The sequence below is a fragment of the Phaenicophaeus curvirostris genome, chromosome 7 (genome assembly GCF_032191515.1).
Source record: "Phaenicophaeus curvirostris isolate KB17595 chromosome 7, BPBGC_Pcur_1.0, whole genome shotgun sequence".
Taxonomy (NCBI): domain Eukaryota; kingdom Metazoa; phylum Chordata; class Aves; order Cuculiformes; family Cuculidae; genus Phaenicophaeus; species Phaenicophaeus curvirostris.
Window position 1 is genome coordinate 17,204,633 of NC_091398.1, and position 20,878 is coordinate 17,225,510.

Here is a 20,878-nt window from a genome sequence, read left to right on the forward strand (position 1 = left end):
AACATTGGATAAGTTTGATGTATTCCTGGAAAGTATGTGCATAGGTTCAAGCTACTTGTCTGGATTGTCTTTTGAGGTCATTGGAAACTTATGAGTAAGTTACCTTATAAACTTTTAAAGCTTTTTATAAGGGCATATGAAAAAAGATCCAAAATACTAATATATGCGTTGCTATCATTTCCAGGAGGATCTGTGTTTAAGGAAATATAAACCTCTTTCTATCTAAATATTAGATACAGAATGATAAATGCTCTTAACACTTGCTTTTAAATAGAATTTTATAAAAATATTTTCTCTTAAGTGCAGATGAAAGTCAGAAGGTTACTATGAAACGTGCAGGAACAACTACACTCCCATCACTAGGAACTGGAAATAAAGTGAGAGTAGACTTATTGGTAGCTTATCAGACCTGCTGAAAAAGTATCCTGATTCCAGTATCAGCACAGTGGTTTGGATTTTCTTTATAGATTTCCTCAAAATTTATTTTTCTTCTCAGGCTTTGGAAGAGCAGGTATGGGACCTGCTCCGTGAAGCAGACAAGGCTGCAGAGGAGAGAAACGAAAACATTCAGGTTTATGATGCCATGGCAGATACCCTTGGGGATGCATGGGATGCCCTCATCATTATGCTAGAGAAGCGACAAGGACTTTTGAAACTTACTTCAGTGTTCTTTGAAAATGCTTTGGAGGTTTGTATTTAAATGAAATTAATCCTAGTTTGAAACCTCCCACATCTTGCAGGTACTCTGTCCACTGTAATTTTACTCTGTTATGTACGTTCATTGCATTCTTAAAAGTTAAAGCAATTAAGAAAATAAAAATCTCTCAGTGTATCATTCCTTTTCCACCTTCTGGATAGTTCAGGGTGAAATTGAACAAGAAACTGACTTTAAGAAATATCTTGGTCAAGATGACTCTGAAATTCTTACTTGACAGAAAAATGACAGTGAGAAATGGAACTGAACCAAAGCCCTAAAGTATGTAATTTAGTGGCTAGGGATACTGTGCAGAATATTTTTAATTCCTTATTTTTCGAATTATTCGGCATTGAAAGATCTAAATTCTCAGCTGACTTCACTACTGCTTACTGAAGATTGGCCACTAAAGGTTTTACACTGAAATATCCTTAGAGCTATTATGCAAACTAGACAGTAGTCTAAATTGCCAGTCTATTACCTGAGACTCCAATGTGCAGATGTGTATAAAAGGACAATTGCGTGAGCCCAGACACAGATTTCAGTGTTGTCCTTCCTCACTTACCTGTTTATCAGTATCTCTTATCCTAGTTCACTGATACACAAGGGGCTAAAGCAGAGACTCGTTCCACGCTGACTCTGTGTAGCCTCACATTTGATTCTTTCTATATACCTGAAGCTTTGAAGAGTATAGTAATTCTCCCTGATAGTTTTGTTCCTACAATACCCGAGTGCCACCTCTGAGTTATAGGAGCAACCATTCTACTGCTAACTGTTATCAGAAGATCAACAGTCTACTAATAATTTTGCCCTGGTGAAGTATATTATACAAATACCACTATGCTAAATTCTGTACTACCAAAGGCTGACCTAGTGCAGAGTGAATCCTTATGGGGCTAGATGAGCTGCCCCTGCAACAGGCTTCTAGCATTAAAACAAAATGCAGCAGCTGAGACACAGTACGGGTCACACCCATTATTTACAAAGGTAAAGAAGAAATACAATATCAGTTTAAATAGGAACCAGAAACTTCTTAAGGAAAAGTTTTTCTTTAAATGAAAGCCTGTGGTTAAGGAAATCTTTGTTTTATATAATATATCTCAAGAAGAGTCTTTAATCAGAATCAGAGCTCAACAGTGAAATGTTGATACCTAATGCATTTCTTTTATAGCATGCAGATTGAGAGGGAGAAAAATATGTCACAATAGAAAAGACAGAAAAAGCAGAGTGCATGTCTTTCATCTTCCTTAATTTCATAGTAGATTTCAACATCTTTGCTTACACTGAAACACAAGTTCAAACTCTACTGGTTTCTTCATTCTTGAAATGAAGCAGTAGAACTGATAAGCTCTGGCTAAGATGCAGAACATGTCTCTACTCTCTCTGAGCTACTCATACATGGAATAACACCTGCAAAGGCAGAGGACAAATAAGGAATTCCTGTCTGAGTTTTTATAATCTCAGCTGCTTGCCAAATCTGCTGTAGATCTCTCTGAGACAGTATGTTTTAATATTTAATATATGGAACCCATGGAAAAATGAGCTGTAAAGGAGTAACCTCACTGCAGTCTTCATTACAGAGAGACTGTTTCCCCACTATAATTAATTACTTTGTTTACTTTAACATTAATTAGCTTAAATTTGCTACTCATTTCTGCCCTCAAAAGATTGCTTTGAGGATTGTATCACTGTCAGTTTTTGCCCGTCAATGTTTTCTTTCTTAAATATTTTAACATTAGAAAGAAGTTCTGTGAAGAAAACCTAAATTAAAGATTTCATTCATGTTAAATGATTATACCAAAGGCTTTGAAATGAACAGAATCTTCCATAAGAATTTATTTTCAGGGGGTCTGAAAGCTGTGTGGGAAAAATGATTCACATATTGTTAAATGGTAATTAGAGAGTATATCAACAGAAATGAGTTGAGAGTCTCTGAGTCAATGAGAATTTTAAAAAAAACCCAGAAGGTACATAGAGGCCACAAAGTGTCTGTATCTAATGCTTAATAAAAATGGCATTTTCCAAGAATTTACAAATCTCACGAGCATTTCCTTTAATATGCAGATTATCAAGAAATTCTGCAAAACAAAATTATACTGTGCTTCTTCCCACCCTTTGTTTTCTTAATGCAGTTTGCTGTTAAAATTGACCAAGTTGAAGATTTCCTGAAAAATGCGCAAGAGTTTGACAATATTGACTCTTTGAAAGAACTCCTCCTGCATCAAGAGCATCATACAAAAGGTACAAATGGCATTCCACTCCTGACAGTGTTTATTTGTGCGCTGACTCTTTGAAGGGTGATTTTACTCTTCCTGTGAATATTGAACAAAAATATTGAGCTAGGTCTCTCATGGTTCCATCATTGTTGCTGCAGAGCAGCTAGTGGTAAACTTACATTCTGATTTCAAGGCCACTAAGAATTTAAGCTGGCTGTCAGTTATGATTGGTGAGCAAGTTCTAAACCTATCCTTCTGTTGCATGGGAAATTCATCAATGTTATTATAGCTGTCAATAAATTAGCATTTTCCTATGGAAAAAGTTCCATTAGAAAATTTCCAATCAACTCTAGTAACAATCAGCTGCAAAGTCCTACAGATTATTGAGAGTGGCCAAGAGAGGTCTTCCTTCTACTTTCCTTTGCCTGGTGCTGGGTTTGAAGTGGGAGTGGTGAAGTGAAGATGGAAGCTAGGAGAGAGAGGTGACAACTAGTCAGCTTCAAGGTCTAGTTGCGTGCAGTAGTTCGCTCCATCATACTTGAATATTATTTGAAATATGCTACTAGAATTACAAATTACATTGCTTTTTTCCCCTATGAAACTCTATTCTTACAGAGCTTTTGGAAAAGTCATTTGCACTTTTGAACAAAAGCCAAGAGCTAACTGAATTCATAGAAGAATTCAAATGTGAGGGGCCAAATGCAAATCCAAAGCTGATTCAGGGAGCCCACAGCAGCTGCTTGAAAATTGACAGTCTCCTTGAAATGCTGCAAGACAGAAGACGTCAGTTGGATAGATTTCTCAAACATCAACGTCAAGGACTGGAGCAGGTTTTGCAAATTTGTTTGTGGCATCAACAAGAGAAACAGGTAAGATATAATAATAAGGGAAGTCACAGTAAAAGAAAACACTAGCAACTCTTGTAGTAGGAGACTATTACAGAAAGAGGGCTTAAACGTATTTCTTAGGACAATATCCCTGGACCACTCTGGGACAATGCCATGAGGATACTTAATTCTTTTCCCATAAAAGAATATTTTATTATTCTTCTTTATAAGGTTGTACTTGATCATATAAAAATCACTAATGCGCAGTCTTTAAACAGAGGTGCTGCATTTTTCTGTTAGAAGTATGTCTGTGGTCTCATTTTCCCCTAACTTGTTATATATAACAAAATTAGACAAGGATGCTTTATTAGCAATATTAGGAAGATAAATCTGTTGAGGATTAAGGAAGAGCTTAGGTAGTATCATTTTGAAGAGACTGAAATGTCCCCAAGATGAACCAAGACAGATCAGTCTTGTCACAACAATACTGTCACATACTGATGATAAAAATATTATTTGAGATTTAAGATAGTAAGTAAAGCATTAACCACTCAAATATAGTGATAACTGTGTTGGAAAATAAACCTTGTTTGGTACTTAACAAAATTCAGCTCATTTTTAATGCACAGAATGATGAGCTAAACAATTTCTGCAGTTTGGAGTAGGTCTGTCAAAATACAGACTGCAGGCTGCTCTAGTTCAGACTGCTTCAGGTAAGGTCAGATTTAGTTTATGGCATGTAAATGTGTGTGTTTTAATACATAAGAAAAAAAGGGAGTGGGGAAAAAATAGAGTTTTCGTAGTGGGTATAACTTCTAGAAAGAAAAGCGTGTTACTCAGTTTCTGTTCTATGCTATATTTATTCCTTCTCTCTGTAGTCTCACATGAGTGTGAGATGGTTCAAGAGGTTTGGCAGAGCCCAGGACAATGTTACATGTGTGTGAGAGCTTTGAATTGGTGTGTGCAAGCACTCTTCTCCTGAAAATACCCTGGCCACCTCAGTGTATGGAGTGCTGTGCCCAGGCCTTGTGGCAGGGTGCTGTGGGTCTGGGCAGTTTCTGAGGCTGCCCTGAGCTGGACATGCCCTGTTCTAGCTGGATCTGCAAGGGCCCCACCACAGGGCATGCTCAGCTCCTTTCTGGGTTTGCTGGGACCTCTGTTAAAGCTTGGTTAATGAAGGGTAAAACATTGCATTGACATAATGGGGGGAAAGAAAAAACAGCAAGAAAAAATGATGCAAACATCAAGGTCAGTAAAGAAGGAGGGGAGGAGGTTCTCAAGGTGCTAGAGCAGGTATTTCCCTGTAGCCTGGGGAGAGGACCACATCAGAGCAGATATCTGTGCTCTAGCTCATGGAGAGGTCCACACTGGAGGAGCTGGATATTCCCAGAAAGAACTGTAGCCAAAGAGAATCCATGCTGGAGCAGAGTGTCCTGACAGGAGCTCCTCCAGGAGCTGCAGCCACTGGAGGATCTGTACCAAACTAGGGGAAAGGTGTGAGGAGGAAGCAGTGACAGAGGAACTGTTATATACTGACCATAACCCTCCCATTCCTCTGTGGCACACAGTGAGGTGGAGGAGGTAGAGAAGTTGGGATTGAAGGAGTGAAATTCATAGAATGATAGAATTATAGAATGGTTTGGGTTGGACGTGACTTTAGAGATCATCCAGTTCCAACCCCTCTGCCACAGGCAGGGACACCTTCCACTATGTCAAGTTCTTCAAAGCCCCAAAGTACTCGAAAGCTCCTACAAGGTCTCCCCAGAGTCTTCTCTTCTTGAGGCTAAACAAACCTGACTCTTCCAGCCTTTCCTGTTATGGGAGGTGCTCCAGCCTTCTGGTCATCATCATGGCCCTCCTATGGACTAGCTTTGTCAGACCCATGACGTTCCTGTGCTGAGGACTCCAGAACTATAGTTGTCATTTTCCAGACTGAAAAGATTGGAGGAAGTTTTTTAGATACCAAAAACTCATTCTTACTATTATTTTAAGATACATAGATTCACTTAGGCATTCTTGCTGTCTGTTGTTTACATAGAATGTGAGATGTATATACTGTGAATCAAGCAGAACTAAATGCAAGGTGTTCTGTGCAATTTAGATGATACACTTGTATACTGCATACGTTTGCTGCACATACTTGCTGAAGTAAGTCAAGTAAGATGTAATAACTCTTTCTTTTAAAGCTATTAAAGATTATTTTATTAACTCGATAGCTTAATGGAATTTTTCAAGCAGGGGTGGAGAGGATCTATTAGGCCATAAGGCCCATTTAGTCCTATTGTTTTTTTGTATTCTTGCAAACGTACTCATATTTATAGTCTTTTACTATATGCAAATGGAAGTTAAGTTAATGTGGTTCTAGGGAAAATGTGCAATATCTTTACTGTGCTAGAAAACATGCATTTATTCTGTGTGTGACTATAACTTGATTTTTCTTTTACTGTTTTAATTTATAATTTGGTCATACTTGATGACTACATTTTGGTCCATTTCTTACACTGCTGACCACAAACCATTCCTTCTGCGTTTACCATCATTTAAATAATACAAATACTAACATTTGAATAAAAGTATGAAAATTAGGAATGAAAAATGGAAGGAGTAAAAATTAGACCTCCTTTTGTAGATGAAACTGCCTTGTACGTATTTTAAAAAAATGAACAGCCTCTCAAATTTTTCACTGGCTGAATTATTTTTATAATTTATTTAGGTAACATCTTGGTACCAGAAAAACATCAGAGGTTATTTTCACAAGAAAGGTTTAGGCTCATCTCTGCTGGAAAATGAAGAGTTACTTCAAGAGCTTGAAGCAATGGAAGTCAAAGTGAAAGTAAGAGATATAGTTATTGATGAAGCAGCTTTAAAAATTAGAAAGAGATGTGAACTTAGACACTTAATAAGCTCATATAGGAGTAGATACTTGGTATGTGTACACAAGGCAGATATTTCAATATGTCTAAATGAGAGCTCTTTTTCATGTTACTACTTTTAATGCAGGCCTTCATGTTTCTCAATGTTTTTCTTGTTTAAAACTTTAAAAGCTCTAAATAAGATAAAAAAATAATCCTTGCTGTTGTTTAGATGGATTGTCAATTCAGTGATCAAGTTCCAGACTGGTAGTTTACTTATTAAACCATGTTGTAAAAAATAAAAAAAAAAAAACGAAACAATTTTAATAGAATACTACCAAAGTTTAATGTTCAGAAAGGATAAAAAGCTGGCCCCTTCTACCATAATTCATTGTCACTGAAGAGTGTACATGATTGGAAGAGCTATTTGCCCATTTATTTCTTGGGAATAAAAGTAATTGGAAGTACTATTGTCATTGTGAATATCAGTTTTCCAGATAAATATGTTAACATCACTCATAAAAGCAAGATGGGAGTAAAGGCAATGTTGACATACTAAAAAACCGAAGATATTTGTATGATGTAAATTACATATATTTAGAACCTTTTCTTAAGCACCTCGATTGTGCTGCCATCGAGTTAAGTGTTGTTGCTGGGTCAGCATCATTCCTCACTGTATTGTTTTCAAGCAATTGTATTTTGATAACCTGTATCACAGATGACTAAGCACATCTTTTTCATCAGAAAACCATTGCAATAGAAAGAAATATGGTGGTAGCAACTAACAGGTTTATGATTGTTCACGGTTACACCTCCTTGTAGGCTTTGTAGTTAACTGTCATGTTTGCCTGTTTGCATTACCTACAGTTAACTGCTTCAAGGTTGTCAGGTAAAGAGAATACAATAATATTTCTAATGCTTCTCCAAGCAGCATGTCAGAAAACACATTTTCTTCATCTAAGGTATATGAGTATGAAAATCTAAATTCTGCTGCAAAACCTGGACAGGCTTTTGGCACAAGAAAAGCAGAAGTTAAACAGTAAATGAGTAAGCTGTGGCGTGTTTCTAGAGAAATAGGGCCCCACAAAAATATCTGAAGTGTCCTGACGTATTGCTGAATTTTAGAACTAGCCAAATGATCATTAATCTTCATCATGTTTGGTGTTGAAAGACCGCTCCTTTAATTTGCTGTCTGAATTAGAAATGATAGTGTGAATGCTGAAAGAACGACATGCATTTTCATTTTATATGATAATGAATCCTTTTCATGTTTGAGCATCCAGTAAATAACTTACAAATATAACATTTGTTATTACATTTTCAGCTAGCAATTCACTGAACAGTGATGGAGTCGGTCCTCCTTTTAATAAGGTTTTGTAGCAAGATTGAGAATACTTCTCTGTTTATAGAGTAGTGTGCTTATTGGGTCTGGAGTAGCTATGGTAGATAACAGCATGCTTTGAATAAGTTTCAGGACTGTTCTTAATGATTAAATTAAGTACCACCATCGGTTAGTAGCATGAATTGCTATATTTGTTGACATAAACATAAGGAACAAGGATATTGTAATTAGCTGGTTTTATCCCTGATCTCACAGCTAAGGCTTAGATATACGGAAAAGTTACTTAATAGTTAAATGTTTGTCTGGAGATCTACTCTCTGGCCTTTCTGGATGGCCATGTACCTTTACTATTCTTTGTGTGGCTATCCAACACTTTCTGCCTGTTTTTCTGAGACTGGCATTTTATAGAGGAGTTTGACAAGTACTGCACCTCATCTCTATAGCAGCTCTTTTAATACACTCCTGTATTTCAATAGCTAGAGCACAGCATGTAAAGAAAAGAATTTTCCTCTATGGGCAAATATATTTTTACCTAAACATTTGTCTTTCACGTGTGGCAGATGCAAATGAACATTCTTCTTTCAGGTTCTTCTCACCATAGTGCCATCTCACTGCCTTGGGAGACTACTCCTTTTCTATCTATTATTTTTTTGTTAATGATTTGTGGGGCTGTTGTGTTGTTTGTTTGGGGTTTTGTGATACGTCCCTCTCTGTCCTGGCATTATCTTTTAGCGTCTCTCAACAATTTCCTGGTAGGTGACTAGCTTCTAATTACTTTTTCCTCTTTCTGTCTGTTGATTCTCACAGCTCACTGTTAAATATACTGCTAGCAGCCATCCACTGAATTTCCCAAAAGATACATTATCTGGTAATTCTCCTAGTATGTTACAATCCTTTGCAGTTGTATTAGTGCACACTATTTCATTTGTAATTCTAGTGAATGATATGATTATATTGGTAGCTATACTGCAGCTTATTTATTGAAGGTAAAACCATTTTGGATATTCACAGGGGATAAACTATTCACATACTAATGCATTCAATGAATAAATAATGGCTCAGAAGAAGTTAAGTTCTGAACATTTTTGCAGTATGAGAGAAGGGGCTAATTTATCTTATATAAAATATATATTTTTATACTTCATTAACTTGTGGTTTAAATGCTAATGTAGCTACTCCATGGATTGTGATCTGAAGTCAAATAGATGTGTTTCAAGGTTTTCTCAGCTTAACTATACAATATTCCAGTTAAGACAGTTTTACACATCTGCTCAGGTTTTAATCCAGAGTTAGATTTTTTTTTTTTCAAGAAAGAAATGCTTACATTATAGACCAAAAAAGCCAATTGATCCCACAAAAGATTTTTTAATAATAAGATAAATTTTTAGGTATTTCTATTCCGCCGCCCCACCCCCCCTCCCAAGCTTGTGCGGGATTATTTTAAAGGCAGAAAGTCAGAAAAAGTTCAAAACTTTAATTAAAGCCACAATAATTTTACTTGATCAGTTTTAAAACTCTTGATAAATACCTGATTAACTGAAGAACCTAGAAAGAGCTCATTTTCCTTGCCAAATGGAATAATGAAGGCAAGTGTTTAAAAGACTTACTCATCTGAGGAAAAACATGAATTTTGACATTAGCTAAGCAGACACATTGAGTATAGGCACATATGATGCAAGGCACCTTTAATAGGTATGGGGAATCGAAAAACATTTCTTGAAAGATTGAAAAGTCAAAGTAATACTGGGCTTTCTGTTTTTCAGGGAAAATTGATAACTAAATATTTTAGTGCTGACTGACAGATTTTTATGAATTCAACAAGTAGAAGGATGAAGGACAGAAAAAACAGACAAAGATTTTTCCACTGAATTTGACAGTCCTGTTCATGGAAACTATAGGCTTTTTATGTGTAGAAACATTTCCTTATAACAGAAAGCTGAAAATGAAAATGTCACTAGCTATTTTATAGAAAATGGAACCAATTTTGAGTAATGATCAAATAGGGTAGCAAATGAATCCGATGATACTTAATACCCTCATAGAGTGTGCAAGACTGTAATGTTCATGAAATATAGTAAAATATAGAATATTATAATAAACTCTTTTTTTGAGCTTGTGCAAAAGGTTGGAGAAGAAGCTTGCCTTGGTAGAAATTAAGTGTGTTTAACCTGTGCTTTAAGATCACCTAAATGTTGCTATTGGGTTGCTATTGGATCACCTAAATGTTGCTACCCTCTACCAAGCAGATTTATGGATCTTTTTACAGTGAAATCCTGCAGGAAATAATTTCACTACAAGTTGAGTAATTTTCTTATAATTAACCTTGCCTGTTATAAATTACACATTGCAATGCACTGAAACAATTCAGAACTTTTTTCTTTATCTGCTTCTGAGGTAACTATAGACCATTTCCTCTACTTTTATGTTAAAATATGCATTTTTTCATTCTTACATAAAATATTACTTTCAACTATTATACAAGTAGCATATAATAACAAAGTGAGGATGCACGTATTCAGCTGCACTTTCTTTGCCTTTTTTTGGTTAAATATTACTAGTCCCAGTTAAAAGCTCCCAACTGCAGTGTTGTTTTTCAGTTCTCATTAACATCAGTGTGTTTAAATGTAAGTGAAATTTTGGTTAGAATCTGATCATGGAATGCATTTTATCCCAATCATTCTAGCTACAAGTATTGGAAGACAATGGCGTTTTAGTGCTGATACAATTGGATGTTAGGAGTCCCAACCTTATTCATAAGTATGCAATTAAGTTGTGTGTATGGAGAGATCTCCTTATCATTTTTTTTCCAACATAAATTCCTCAGGTAAAAAGGAACAAAAACATCACAACAGACCAATGCTCATTCTTGCTGAAAATTATTTAGGACAGAAAGACAAGGCCAGGTATTTATGAAAGGAGAAATGTGTGTTAAATAATACAGTGCAGGGTTTCACTTAATTAAAATTAATTAAAATATCAGTTGTTGTCACATCAGTGGACAATGCCAGAAAAGGAATGCACTGAACTGCACAGACCAAAATAGGTCTACTCCTGTATAATGTATGCCAAAGATGGATAAAGCACCCTGGTGGGACACAGGGAATTAGAATTGTTGCTGCTTGTGAAAGATCTGTGAATAACTAGATTATGTCTTTTGGGAGAACTTCCAAAACAATGTCTTTCACTAGCAATAACAACACATGTGAGATTAAAGTTCTTTATTCATGCTGAAAATAAAAGAACCAACCCTGTAATCTTGTTGTGCCATATGCGTACTTCATAATGTTTTCATGAAAAAAATCCATCTTATTTTTAAAAATATTTTTCTATCTATTTTACCAGACACTTGATATAAGTCTGTGGAAGGAAATGCTAAATGAATTTCAGAAAGGTTCTTCTCTTATTTAATTCATTACTACATTCACTATTTAATTCATAGTGGAGGAAATAGGCCAACTAAGGCATGGGAAATTGGAGTGTAGTATCAGATGCTCCTTTTGTTTTAAACAGTATAATAAGGCACTAATTTTAAGTGTCGACAAGCACAGCAAGGAGAAAGTACTCCATGTAACAATTTTACTATTTTATAGTTTTCCCTATTAAAACACCGCAGCAAAAACAAAGAAGCAACTAAACACCAAAGCAGTAGTTGCAAGACAGGAAGACATTAAATTGTGTTTTGACTCTCTTAAAGTAAAACTCCTTTCCCTTTGGGCTATCCAGTCTAATAATGCTTTTCAATACCTCTTTATAACCTAAAGAAGATAGTGGGAATGAATGCTGTAATAGCATTTATGACAGGTAAAAAAATATAGGAAAAGGAAGTTTTCTTCATGAAGGGTTGGTCTCTAAAGTTGATGTATAATTTGGGTTAGTACACTAGAAGCACAAGTCAGTTTAGTATGAATAGTTGAAAGAAGAAATAGAAGTCAAATAGGCAATCAGTTCTGATTAGCTAAACATGCTTCCAAGAGATTTAATGCAGAAAAAAATATGCAAGCTTGTAGTAATTGAACTGAATCCACTTTAAAGTACCTCATTTTTAAAGTACCTAGCTCAATCAAGTGTCAATAATGTTTCTGACTCTGTGGTTTGAAATTCTTCGGTGTGATTGTCCTTTTTAAAGTATCTCTTGGATCTGCCACTGTCACTAGGAAGGTTCATGGTCAGATAAGGCAGAGACGTGCTTTGAATGGACTTGTGGTTTTGTGCAGGGAGTCAGGAAGAGCGTACAATGGAGAGTATCAAGGATGATAGCACACCTTACTGTAAGGGACAGTAATTTGATTGAATTGATTACCAGACATCTCTTAGAAGCCGCCTCACTGGAAGTAGCTATTATCTAGACAATATTTTAACTTGTTAGTGGTTAAATAGTTGGACTTAAGGGGCTGTTTGTCATGGGAGTGTGGTCTTACCCAGAAGAAGTTTCTTGTCTTTGTGTTAACCCAGACAATTTTTTCCAGCAGACACACTGGTAACTGCTACTTCTGCCTGTGAAATTGTCAAAGAACATAGAATGCCACCACTGAAAACTGTCATTAAACCCATAATTTGCTTAGAAATGCTTCCTACCAGAAATACTGTTTTAAATGGTGATAACCTTCAGGCCCATAAATGTAATACATGTTTTCCAGTATTTACGTTATTATTGCACAGGTATATTACATTTCTACATACATTCGATTAAAATGGAAATTTTCCTGTTAGGAATGGAATTCCACTGTGGAACAACTGGAAGCTGAAGCACTTCAGATCTTGCTTTCAGAGGACTATACAGAAAAAGAACATCTAAAGCTTTCAAATCAGAAAATCTGTCAGTTGCGAGAAGAAGTGTGTTTCCATATGGAAGAAAGGAGAGCCCTGCTACAAGAGGCCAATGACTTCTTTCATCACGTTAGCAAGGTTGGTAAGAAGCCGAGTCTGTAATAATAAACTGATGATAAAACTGTTAGTGTGCTCTTGAAGGCTAATACACATGAGATTACGAAAACAGTTTGCTAAACAATTTGTAGGAATGAAAAATTTCAAATCTGTAATTGTAAATTATGTAATTACAAAACCTTATAATATAAGCTTTTACCTCAAACTTCTATCCAAAAATCAAAAATCACAAATGATTTTTTTTTAAGTACAGAACATTCAGTTTCTAGAATAAGGCATTTGAGAAATATTATCTCCCAAAACTTCGACTTTAAGATCATGGGCTCTGTCACGATGGCATAACACTGTATGAAGATACAGGAACTGCTCTAAAATGCTCAAACTGTTGCAGACTTGTGTGAAAGCCAGAACTGATGTCTATACTTCCAGTGGTCTCCACAGGACTGATTAATATTCAGACATGAGAAAAATCAAGGAAAATATACAATTCCTCATACCAGGCGTGTCATGTACTACATGGTCTAGACATGAGGTAACACAAAAGTGGCTAGTTAGAAAAGAATAAATCTCCCTTGGTGACAGCACAAAACATGAATTAATACTCACACCCATACTGAGATCAACAAGATAATTTGTAGGCAATGATTTCCATCACTGATGTCCTCATATGGAGAAGCAGTGATTCAGATTCCAAAAATGGATTCTTGCAGCTCTCACAGGAGAAGGCTAATGAATTCTATCTACTGAATTCTATATGTTGCTTGTTTTGTGTGGATTGTACAAGCAACCTTGTCTGTTTAATTTTCTGTCTCTTCTTAATCTTATTTGATGAAAATGGGTAAATTGTTTATGGTCAAAAAAAGGAATATTTTTATACCAAGTTTTTACTTTTTCAAATATCAAGTCCAGTAATAACTACTTCTATGAAAATTATTTTCATAAACTGGATAATTGATTTTTGTTACAAAACTTTCTCCTTTCTAATATGAACTGTTCATCATACTTAAATACTTCAATACAGTTTCAAGAGTTCTGTTCATAATTTCTTTTCATTTTTTCATTGACTTTCATGTGAATATGAAAAGAATTTTCTTATAGACTTGCTCTTCAAATGGCTCTCCCAAAACAAAATTATCAGACTTTTTTCTTCAGTCATCTTCTGAAGTTGTTTTAGGCTAACCATCATGTCGTGTTATGTGAGTTAGACTACTTTCTATATTCTTACTGGCTCAAAGCCTAAGATCTTAAAATTATTTTTTCAAATGTTATAATATTACAGGGTAGCACTTAATCATGTAATAGAAGTCAAAACGCAGTCCAGGTGCTAATCTAGCACTAACTTGCACTGCCTTCAAGAAACTCTTCAGAAAGATGAAAAGTAAGCTGAGTAAGACTATTTGTCCCCTCTTAAGAAGTGCTGTAAAATCCTGAAAATTTCTAATTTCCTCGCAGAATGTTAGAATGTTGAGGTGGGAAGGGAATGGCACAGTTAATTTAGAAGTTTTTAATCGAAAATCAAATTTGAACTTGATGGGAACAGCTAATAGAAGAGTTGATTAAAACACAATTGAGGGAGCTTAATATTATAGGATCAAATCCATTGATGTGTCATGTTAAGAATAGGTTTTTATGAGAACACCAAATAAGGATAAATAAAGGTGGAAATAATGTTGTAACAGATCTTTGTAAGGTTTATTACTGCTATTTCATGTGTAGATGGTGAGAGGGAATATCACAAAATCCTCAGGCTATCTGAAATTTCTTCAGAGCCAAATCTGTTTTAAGTCTTAAAATAGGAAAATAAGTAGGGCTGTTTATCAACAGATGAGCTTCCAGTGGAGTACTGTGTAATGTTTGCTGGTATTTTTCTGTTTATAGTATTTGTAATTTATGTAAGAGTAATAAGTAATGAAGGCAAGCAATCTATAATCAGCTATATGGGCAAGAAAAGATTGAGAGTGTATTATTTTTCTGTCTAGCAGACAACAAAAGGCACAGTTTGACACATTCCAGCTAGTAATAATGTGTATTTTTTAAACACTGAAGAAATGAGTTATTGGAACTATTTACCACAATTGTATTAGATTTTTCATAACTGCAAATTCATTGATATTCTTTATTTAAAGCACCAAGTAATTTAGTAATTGTCTGACCTACCATATTATAAAAGTGTTTTCTGTTATTACATTCTAGTATTAGTACAAAAGAATTTATTAGGGGGAGTTTATTTACGTAAGAGCAGAGGAATTAAGCAAACAGCCCTTGATCTCATCAGTGCTTGATGTTAGTGTAGAACTTATTCAAGCCTTTTCCAGGTGTGTGCTATCAGATCAGGAAGCTATCTTAGGGAAAAAAAAAAAAAAGAGTTCTTATTTTTATTGCCTTGATTTGGGGCTCAAAACCTTTAACTATTTCTGTTGCTCAGAAATGTACTGAGTGCATTGCAGAACACTCGAAGAGAGGGTGTTCTGAGGTAGCATGAGCCAATAGAGAAGCAAGGGTGAAACACCTCAGAGAAACAAAGAAGTGCTCCTCTAAGAAGGCTACACAGCCAAGAGCCCAGCCTAAACAAGAATATCTGGAAGCCGCCATGCTGCTGAAAAGCTACGACCAGGTTGACAAAACTGACACTTGGTGGGATGAATCTCATGACTACAGTGCAGCTGTTGATGGCTACAGGCTGTTAAGAAGAGAGAGACAATGAAGGAAGGGTCAAGGAGTTACCTTCTACGTTAAGAAATGGTTAGAGTGTAAAGAGCTGTCTCTGAAGAATAGCTGCGAGCAGGCTGAAAACTTGTGGCTAAAAGTCAGAGACATAGAAAAAAAAGCACACATACACACATTTTAAACACAAATATTGACAACGGATGCTTTTTTTTTTTTCAGGCACTCGATGGTCTTGAAGGTATTGAGAATTACCTTAAAATCTTTAATTCAGAAGGCTTACATTTGCCTATCCTGACAATGAAGTATGAGGATTTACAGAAGGCAATCAAAGATTGCACAGCGAGTACCTTGCAAAAGGGACAAACTTTAGTCAAAAAAGCAGATTCTCACAGGTATTCCCTCCATTTTTTCATATCTGCTGCATTTCTCCATATCTTCCTGTTGCTTTATGACTTGACTAGTTAGAATCTATATTAGGCTGTGTTGAGAGCCAGTGAAGTTAACTAAGTAGGCGTGCATTTAAATGACCTGAAATTCACTTTCCGCCTTATTTGTTTGTTGATGATTATAAAAACCATTCTCTTTAAAAAAAACCCCAAAACTTTAGGAATACTACATAATAATTGTAAAAGTGCTTTCAAACTGTGAAACTGGCATGTTAGGGCAGTATTTGGAAACATTTTGGAAAAGTAAATGTATGTCAATGAAAAACTATGTATTAATGGCTATGAAAGTTTCCTGCTGCCTAATTAACACTTTCAGATTTTTTGAAAGTCACCATTGTAACAATTATTATATTATGTGTTTTGATGCAAACCAAAAATATAGGTGTTAAGCCAAGTGCAGAAAATATGGAAGTTTCTCCATTTCTTAGTAGTTTTAATTCACAAATGAAATAACTTCATTACTTCCAAGCTTTTGATAATTACAGTGATTAGATACTCCACAGACATGATTTTTACACTGATGTGAAGCATGACTAAACATAGAATCAGTTCTAGCAACACAGCAACTGAATGTCTAGATAAGATTTTCTGCAAAAAATTTCTTTAACGTGCTTTCGCTTGTATCACCCCAGATGTAATTGGCTAGGACCTTACGAGGGGACGAAACAGAAATTTCAAACAGAATGTCATTTTGGGGACACATGCAGCTGGCTTTACAGCTATTGTTACTGCTTCGGCATCTCCTGATATTTTAATTAAATGAAAAGGAAAGGGATTTTCCTTAGTGAAATTTTGACTTTGATTCCTAAATCAGCCATAATTCCAGAAAACATGCTGCTGTTCTCTAGGACTTCATGTTCTGCTAAACATTATTTCAACAGAAGCAGATGTGTTTCAAATTATGTCAGCATAGCATTGGTTAATATTAAGAATGCTAAAGATCATACAATCATAGAATAGTTTGGATTGGAAGGGACCTTAAAGATCATTTACTTCCAACGTCCCTGCCATGGGCAGGGACATCCCACTAGATCAGGTTGCCCAAGGCCCCATCCAACCTGTCCTTGAACACCTCCAGGGATGGGGCAGCCACAACTTCCCTCAGCAATGTGTTCCAATGCCTCGCCACTCTCATGGTGAAGAAATTCTTCCTAATGTTAAAACATCATTAAAGAAAAGTTGTTAATATATGTATAATATTCTTTTTTTCAGCTATTGTAAAAACACTGAAAGTCCAAAGAAAACATTCTTTTTAAAGTAGAATTGACATGCTATGTATTTTCACTCTTTTTAGGCTGTTTCATTTGTGGTTGCAGACTTTAGATAGTATAACTGAAGTAAAAATTAGGTATTTCTCAGTGAATCTGAATATCCGACACATTAATCTAACTTATATTCTTATGATAAATTATTTGATTGGAAATGTCATTCCTGTATTCTACTCATTTTTAGTTTTGTTTGGATTCACTTTTGTTTGGATTCTTGCTTATTTTTCTTTCAAGGAAAAGGTCAGAGCTTAAAATTCATAAATTATTAGTCATACCAATCGACAGTAAAATTGTTAGGATTTGTTTCTTAATTATCATCCTCATTATTGAGAAAAATGTAAAATAACATCATATCTACTTTTCTGTTTTAGCTCTTGGGCAACAGGAATTCAGAAAATGATGGAACTTATTAAAAAAAAAGTAGATAAATTAATTGAGCAGTGTCCAGACTATGAAGATCTTACTTTGAAGAAACAACAATGGACTGCCTCACTTGAAGATCATCTAAATAAGGTACATAATAACACATTGTCATCTTAATGTGTTCATTAAAAGTACATTGCATTTCTATAATTTAACTATTGAATATTAAAGTCCACTCAAATAATTACAATTAGAGAGATAGAATTAGAGTGCTGGATGCAGTTATCAACACAAATGAAAGCAAAGCTGTTCTGGAAAATACAGGTGTTTCCATGAGAACATTTTACTAGTGATCTTTAATAAAGCATGAATTTGCTAAGATAATGAGCTATTGTAATTTGTATTTTTGGTAAAAGAAGTGAGCAGTCAGGACTGGGACCCTAAATACAGGTTTGCTATACTGTTTCTATGTCTTCTGTTTTAATTGGATTAAGTAAAAAAGTATTACTGTTGTAAAAGTGAGGGTTGGTAAGCATGGTGACTGTAAACCACAGCAAATTTTCGGTAGGGCTCAAGGAGTGTAGGTATCAAGGACATCACAGCCTTCTTTGACCTATTGAATGTTCTGCAGTACTGCAGATTTTTTAATGTCTTGTCAGTGATGGAATAGACACATGACTCCTAAATAAGGTTCCATGTGTACGTTCAAATTAAAAAATATAATCTTTTATCAAGGTTCACATGACAGAAGTCACAGACTGTAGACCAAAAAATGTAAATAATTTTTAATGGCTGAATAATAATGTCTGCAATCTGATATTTTGTAATATTTGCATAATGTTTGTAATGAACTATTCTGAATTGAATGGGAAGTCATTCTGTCATAGATTGGTGCTTTTGCATACAATTTATGTAGGAGAGGCTTCATGGTATTAGAACGCTGTGAAAATACTGTTGAGTTTAACTCGTCTTAGGAGAAATAGTAGAATTTTCTTCCCTTACATATTCATTCCTGAATTCCTCTGATTATATGAAGTACCTATTCTAAACATCAACAAACAAGTGTTACTTCATTTTTTTTCCTATACAAAGTGATGTTTTATACTCTTCTTGTATTGTCTACTTGAATAAATTAACTATATAAATACTGCTTTCAAATAAAGGTATTGCAGTCGATAAAAAAAATCACCCCAATGCTTGCAGTTGGTATGGAGATTGGCTCATTTTTGTCTGAGTCGGAAAGAGTTTTGAATGAACACCTTCAACTGGCTGAACAAACAAAGGTAAAAAAGAAAAATTAAAAGAAACTTTAATGATGTTAGGTACTTGTAGAAACAAATGCATGCTGCATGCAGTTTTAGATAATATGAGAGGCTGAGTTTCTTATATATTCTTGGAAAGAAAATACGCCTGTAATTTAGTTCAGAACTGTAGTTAATGAACAGAACCAGAGATAACGTTACTGGTCAGTCATTCTTATATCACTGGTTATCCTCATTGTTTCTTTCTTGTTGTGTTTTTTGTTACTACCTCAAGACCCCAGAATTGACCCTTAACAACAAAACCATTCAAATATGGATAGTTACTCTTACCTGAGTGACCAAGTTTAAAATTTGTCTAGACGGGCAGAGTCACAGAAAATTCTTGTTGTCATTTGTTATGCCAAAAGATACAGAGAAACTTTGAAAGAAGCTGTAAAGTTGCCACTAGATATCAATGGTCGTGTTGGGAATGCAGCCGTGGTATGAAAGCGCTGCAGCGCTTGGCTCTGCAACATAGATGAAGTTATTTTTAAGTCATATCCAGGGCCTTTCCAACAGATGTAGCAGTAATGCAGTATCTGAACATGGCTTAAAACCAGTTAAGTCCCCTCCATGGTCTTGACACAGGTGCATATTTCATCACTAAGGTGGACAACATGGTGGTATAGTTTTTAGGAATGTCCCATGTTCTAGGAGTTCTTAAAGCTCCAATACTCCTATGGAGTTGGGTTTTTTTTTTGTTGTTGTTGTTGGCTTGGTGGTTTTTTGTGTGTTTCTGGCAACCGTATATGGAACCCAAGAACTGTATCTATAAAGTGTCTTTGGAAATAAAATTCACTGTAAAAAATTCTCAAGAGCCCATAGTAAGAATATAAAAAGTTCAGCAGACGAGGAAGAGCCCATTTTCTTGTTCCACAAGACAGTATAATAGTTTCTAGTGGGTTTTTTTGCCAAATTTTTGCGTGTCAGGGTGTTATCTTTTCTTGTTACGGTGTATAAACTGCCCTGACAATAGTAACCTCTCCTTCCTATTCTTTCTGTGGATTCTAATGTGGAAGAGTTTGCTGTCTTGGCTGAATGCCAAAGGTAGATATGCGAAGTGGTATTGAGTTAAATATGTAAAAGTAGGTGAGCGCATAGACAGATATATGAAGCTATGAATTAAGACTGAATCTGAAAACCAGAATCCAGGATGAATCATGGGAAATGTTAGTAACTCGGCTCTTGCTCAGTCAGCATTCTATGACTTTCTTCTGAGTCTGAGCAGCTGATGCAGTAGGAGATACAACCCACTATTTGATCTCTGTCTAATTTCTGCAGAATTGCTTCTGAGTCTCACTCTAGAGTGGACACAATTGTACAATAATTGCGTAACAGACAAGCAGCTGAGAGGGATTTAGGCTCAATCAAATCAGAAAATTGGACTACACTGTTTATCAAAGGAATTGTATCAGTTCTGGTTAGTGATGTTTCCATGTGGAACACATCTATTATTTTCTTACAGAGTGAAGTTTACTTAAGTTTACTTAATTTGAATACTGAGATTTCTACCTTTTATTTCATTCAAAACAGCTATTTTAATGACCACATCCATAGTTTTTAGAGCTGAAATGTTACAGGAAAGGAATAGTTATTTTTAGCATCTAATATTCATTATTAGCTCTTCTCAACTAAGTTATACATAAGGAAACCATACTAGTGCAAATTACCAATGCAGTATCAATATTCACAAGTCCTTTTCAGTCATTATAGATACTATTCTATGCTTGCACCCTCAAAGGAAACTTCACGTGAACTGGAAGCAGCTGAAAGAATCATCAAAGATATGGAAGAGTTTGAATCTGAGGAAACAGCAGCTTTTTCTAACAGAATTGACTTTCTGTATGAAGAATTGAAAAAAATTGAAAAATGCCTTAATCCAAGAGTAGAAATTTTACAAACTTATGTGGCCTTTTTAAAGTCAGCTATAGAGGTACAGATTACTTACTAATTCTCTAACTAGTCTGTGAAAATCTTAGAACTAAAAAATGCGCTTTTCGCTTGCTAAGACAAATCCT

At 35.3% G+C, this 20,878-nt stretch overlaps 1 protein-coding gene across 6 annotated transcripts in view; it reads left to right on the forward strand.

Moving 5' to 3' along the window:
• CCDC141 (coiled-coil domain containing 141) overlaps positions 1–20,878 on the forward strand; it is a 75,577-nt gene that overhangs the window by 18,088 nt on the left and 36,611 nt on the right. For all 6 annotated transcript variants that reach the window (XM_069861023.1, XM_069861022.1, XM_069861027.1 and 3 more), the window contains 9 exons: positions 497–688; positions 2,827–2,935; positions 3,526–3,779; positions 6,451–6,570; positions 12,642–12,836; positions 15,702–15,874; positions 17,568–17,709; positions 18,723–18,842; positions 20,602–20,793. In XM_069861023.1, the coding sequence (XP_069717124.1) occupies positions 497–688; positions 2,827–2,935; positions 3,526–3,779; positions 6,451–6,570; positions 12,642–12,836; positions 15,702–15,874; positions 17,568–17,709; positions 18,723–18,842; positions 20,602–20,793 (1,497 nt within the window). The remainder of the gene's footprint in view (positions 1–496; positions 689–2,826; positions 2,936–3,525; positions 3,780–6,450; positions 6,571–12,641; positions 12,837–15,701; positions 15,875–17,567; positions 17,710–18,722; positions 18,843–20,601; positions 20,794–20,878) is intronic.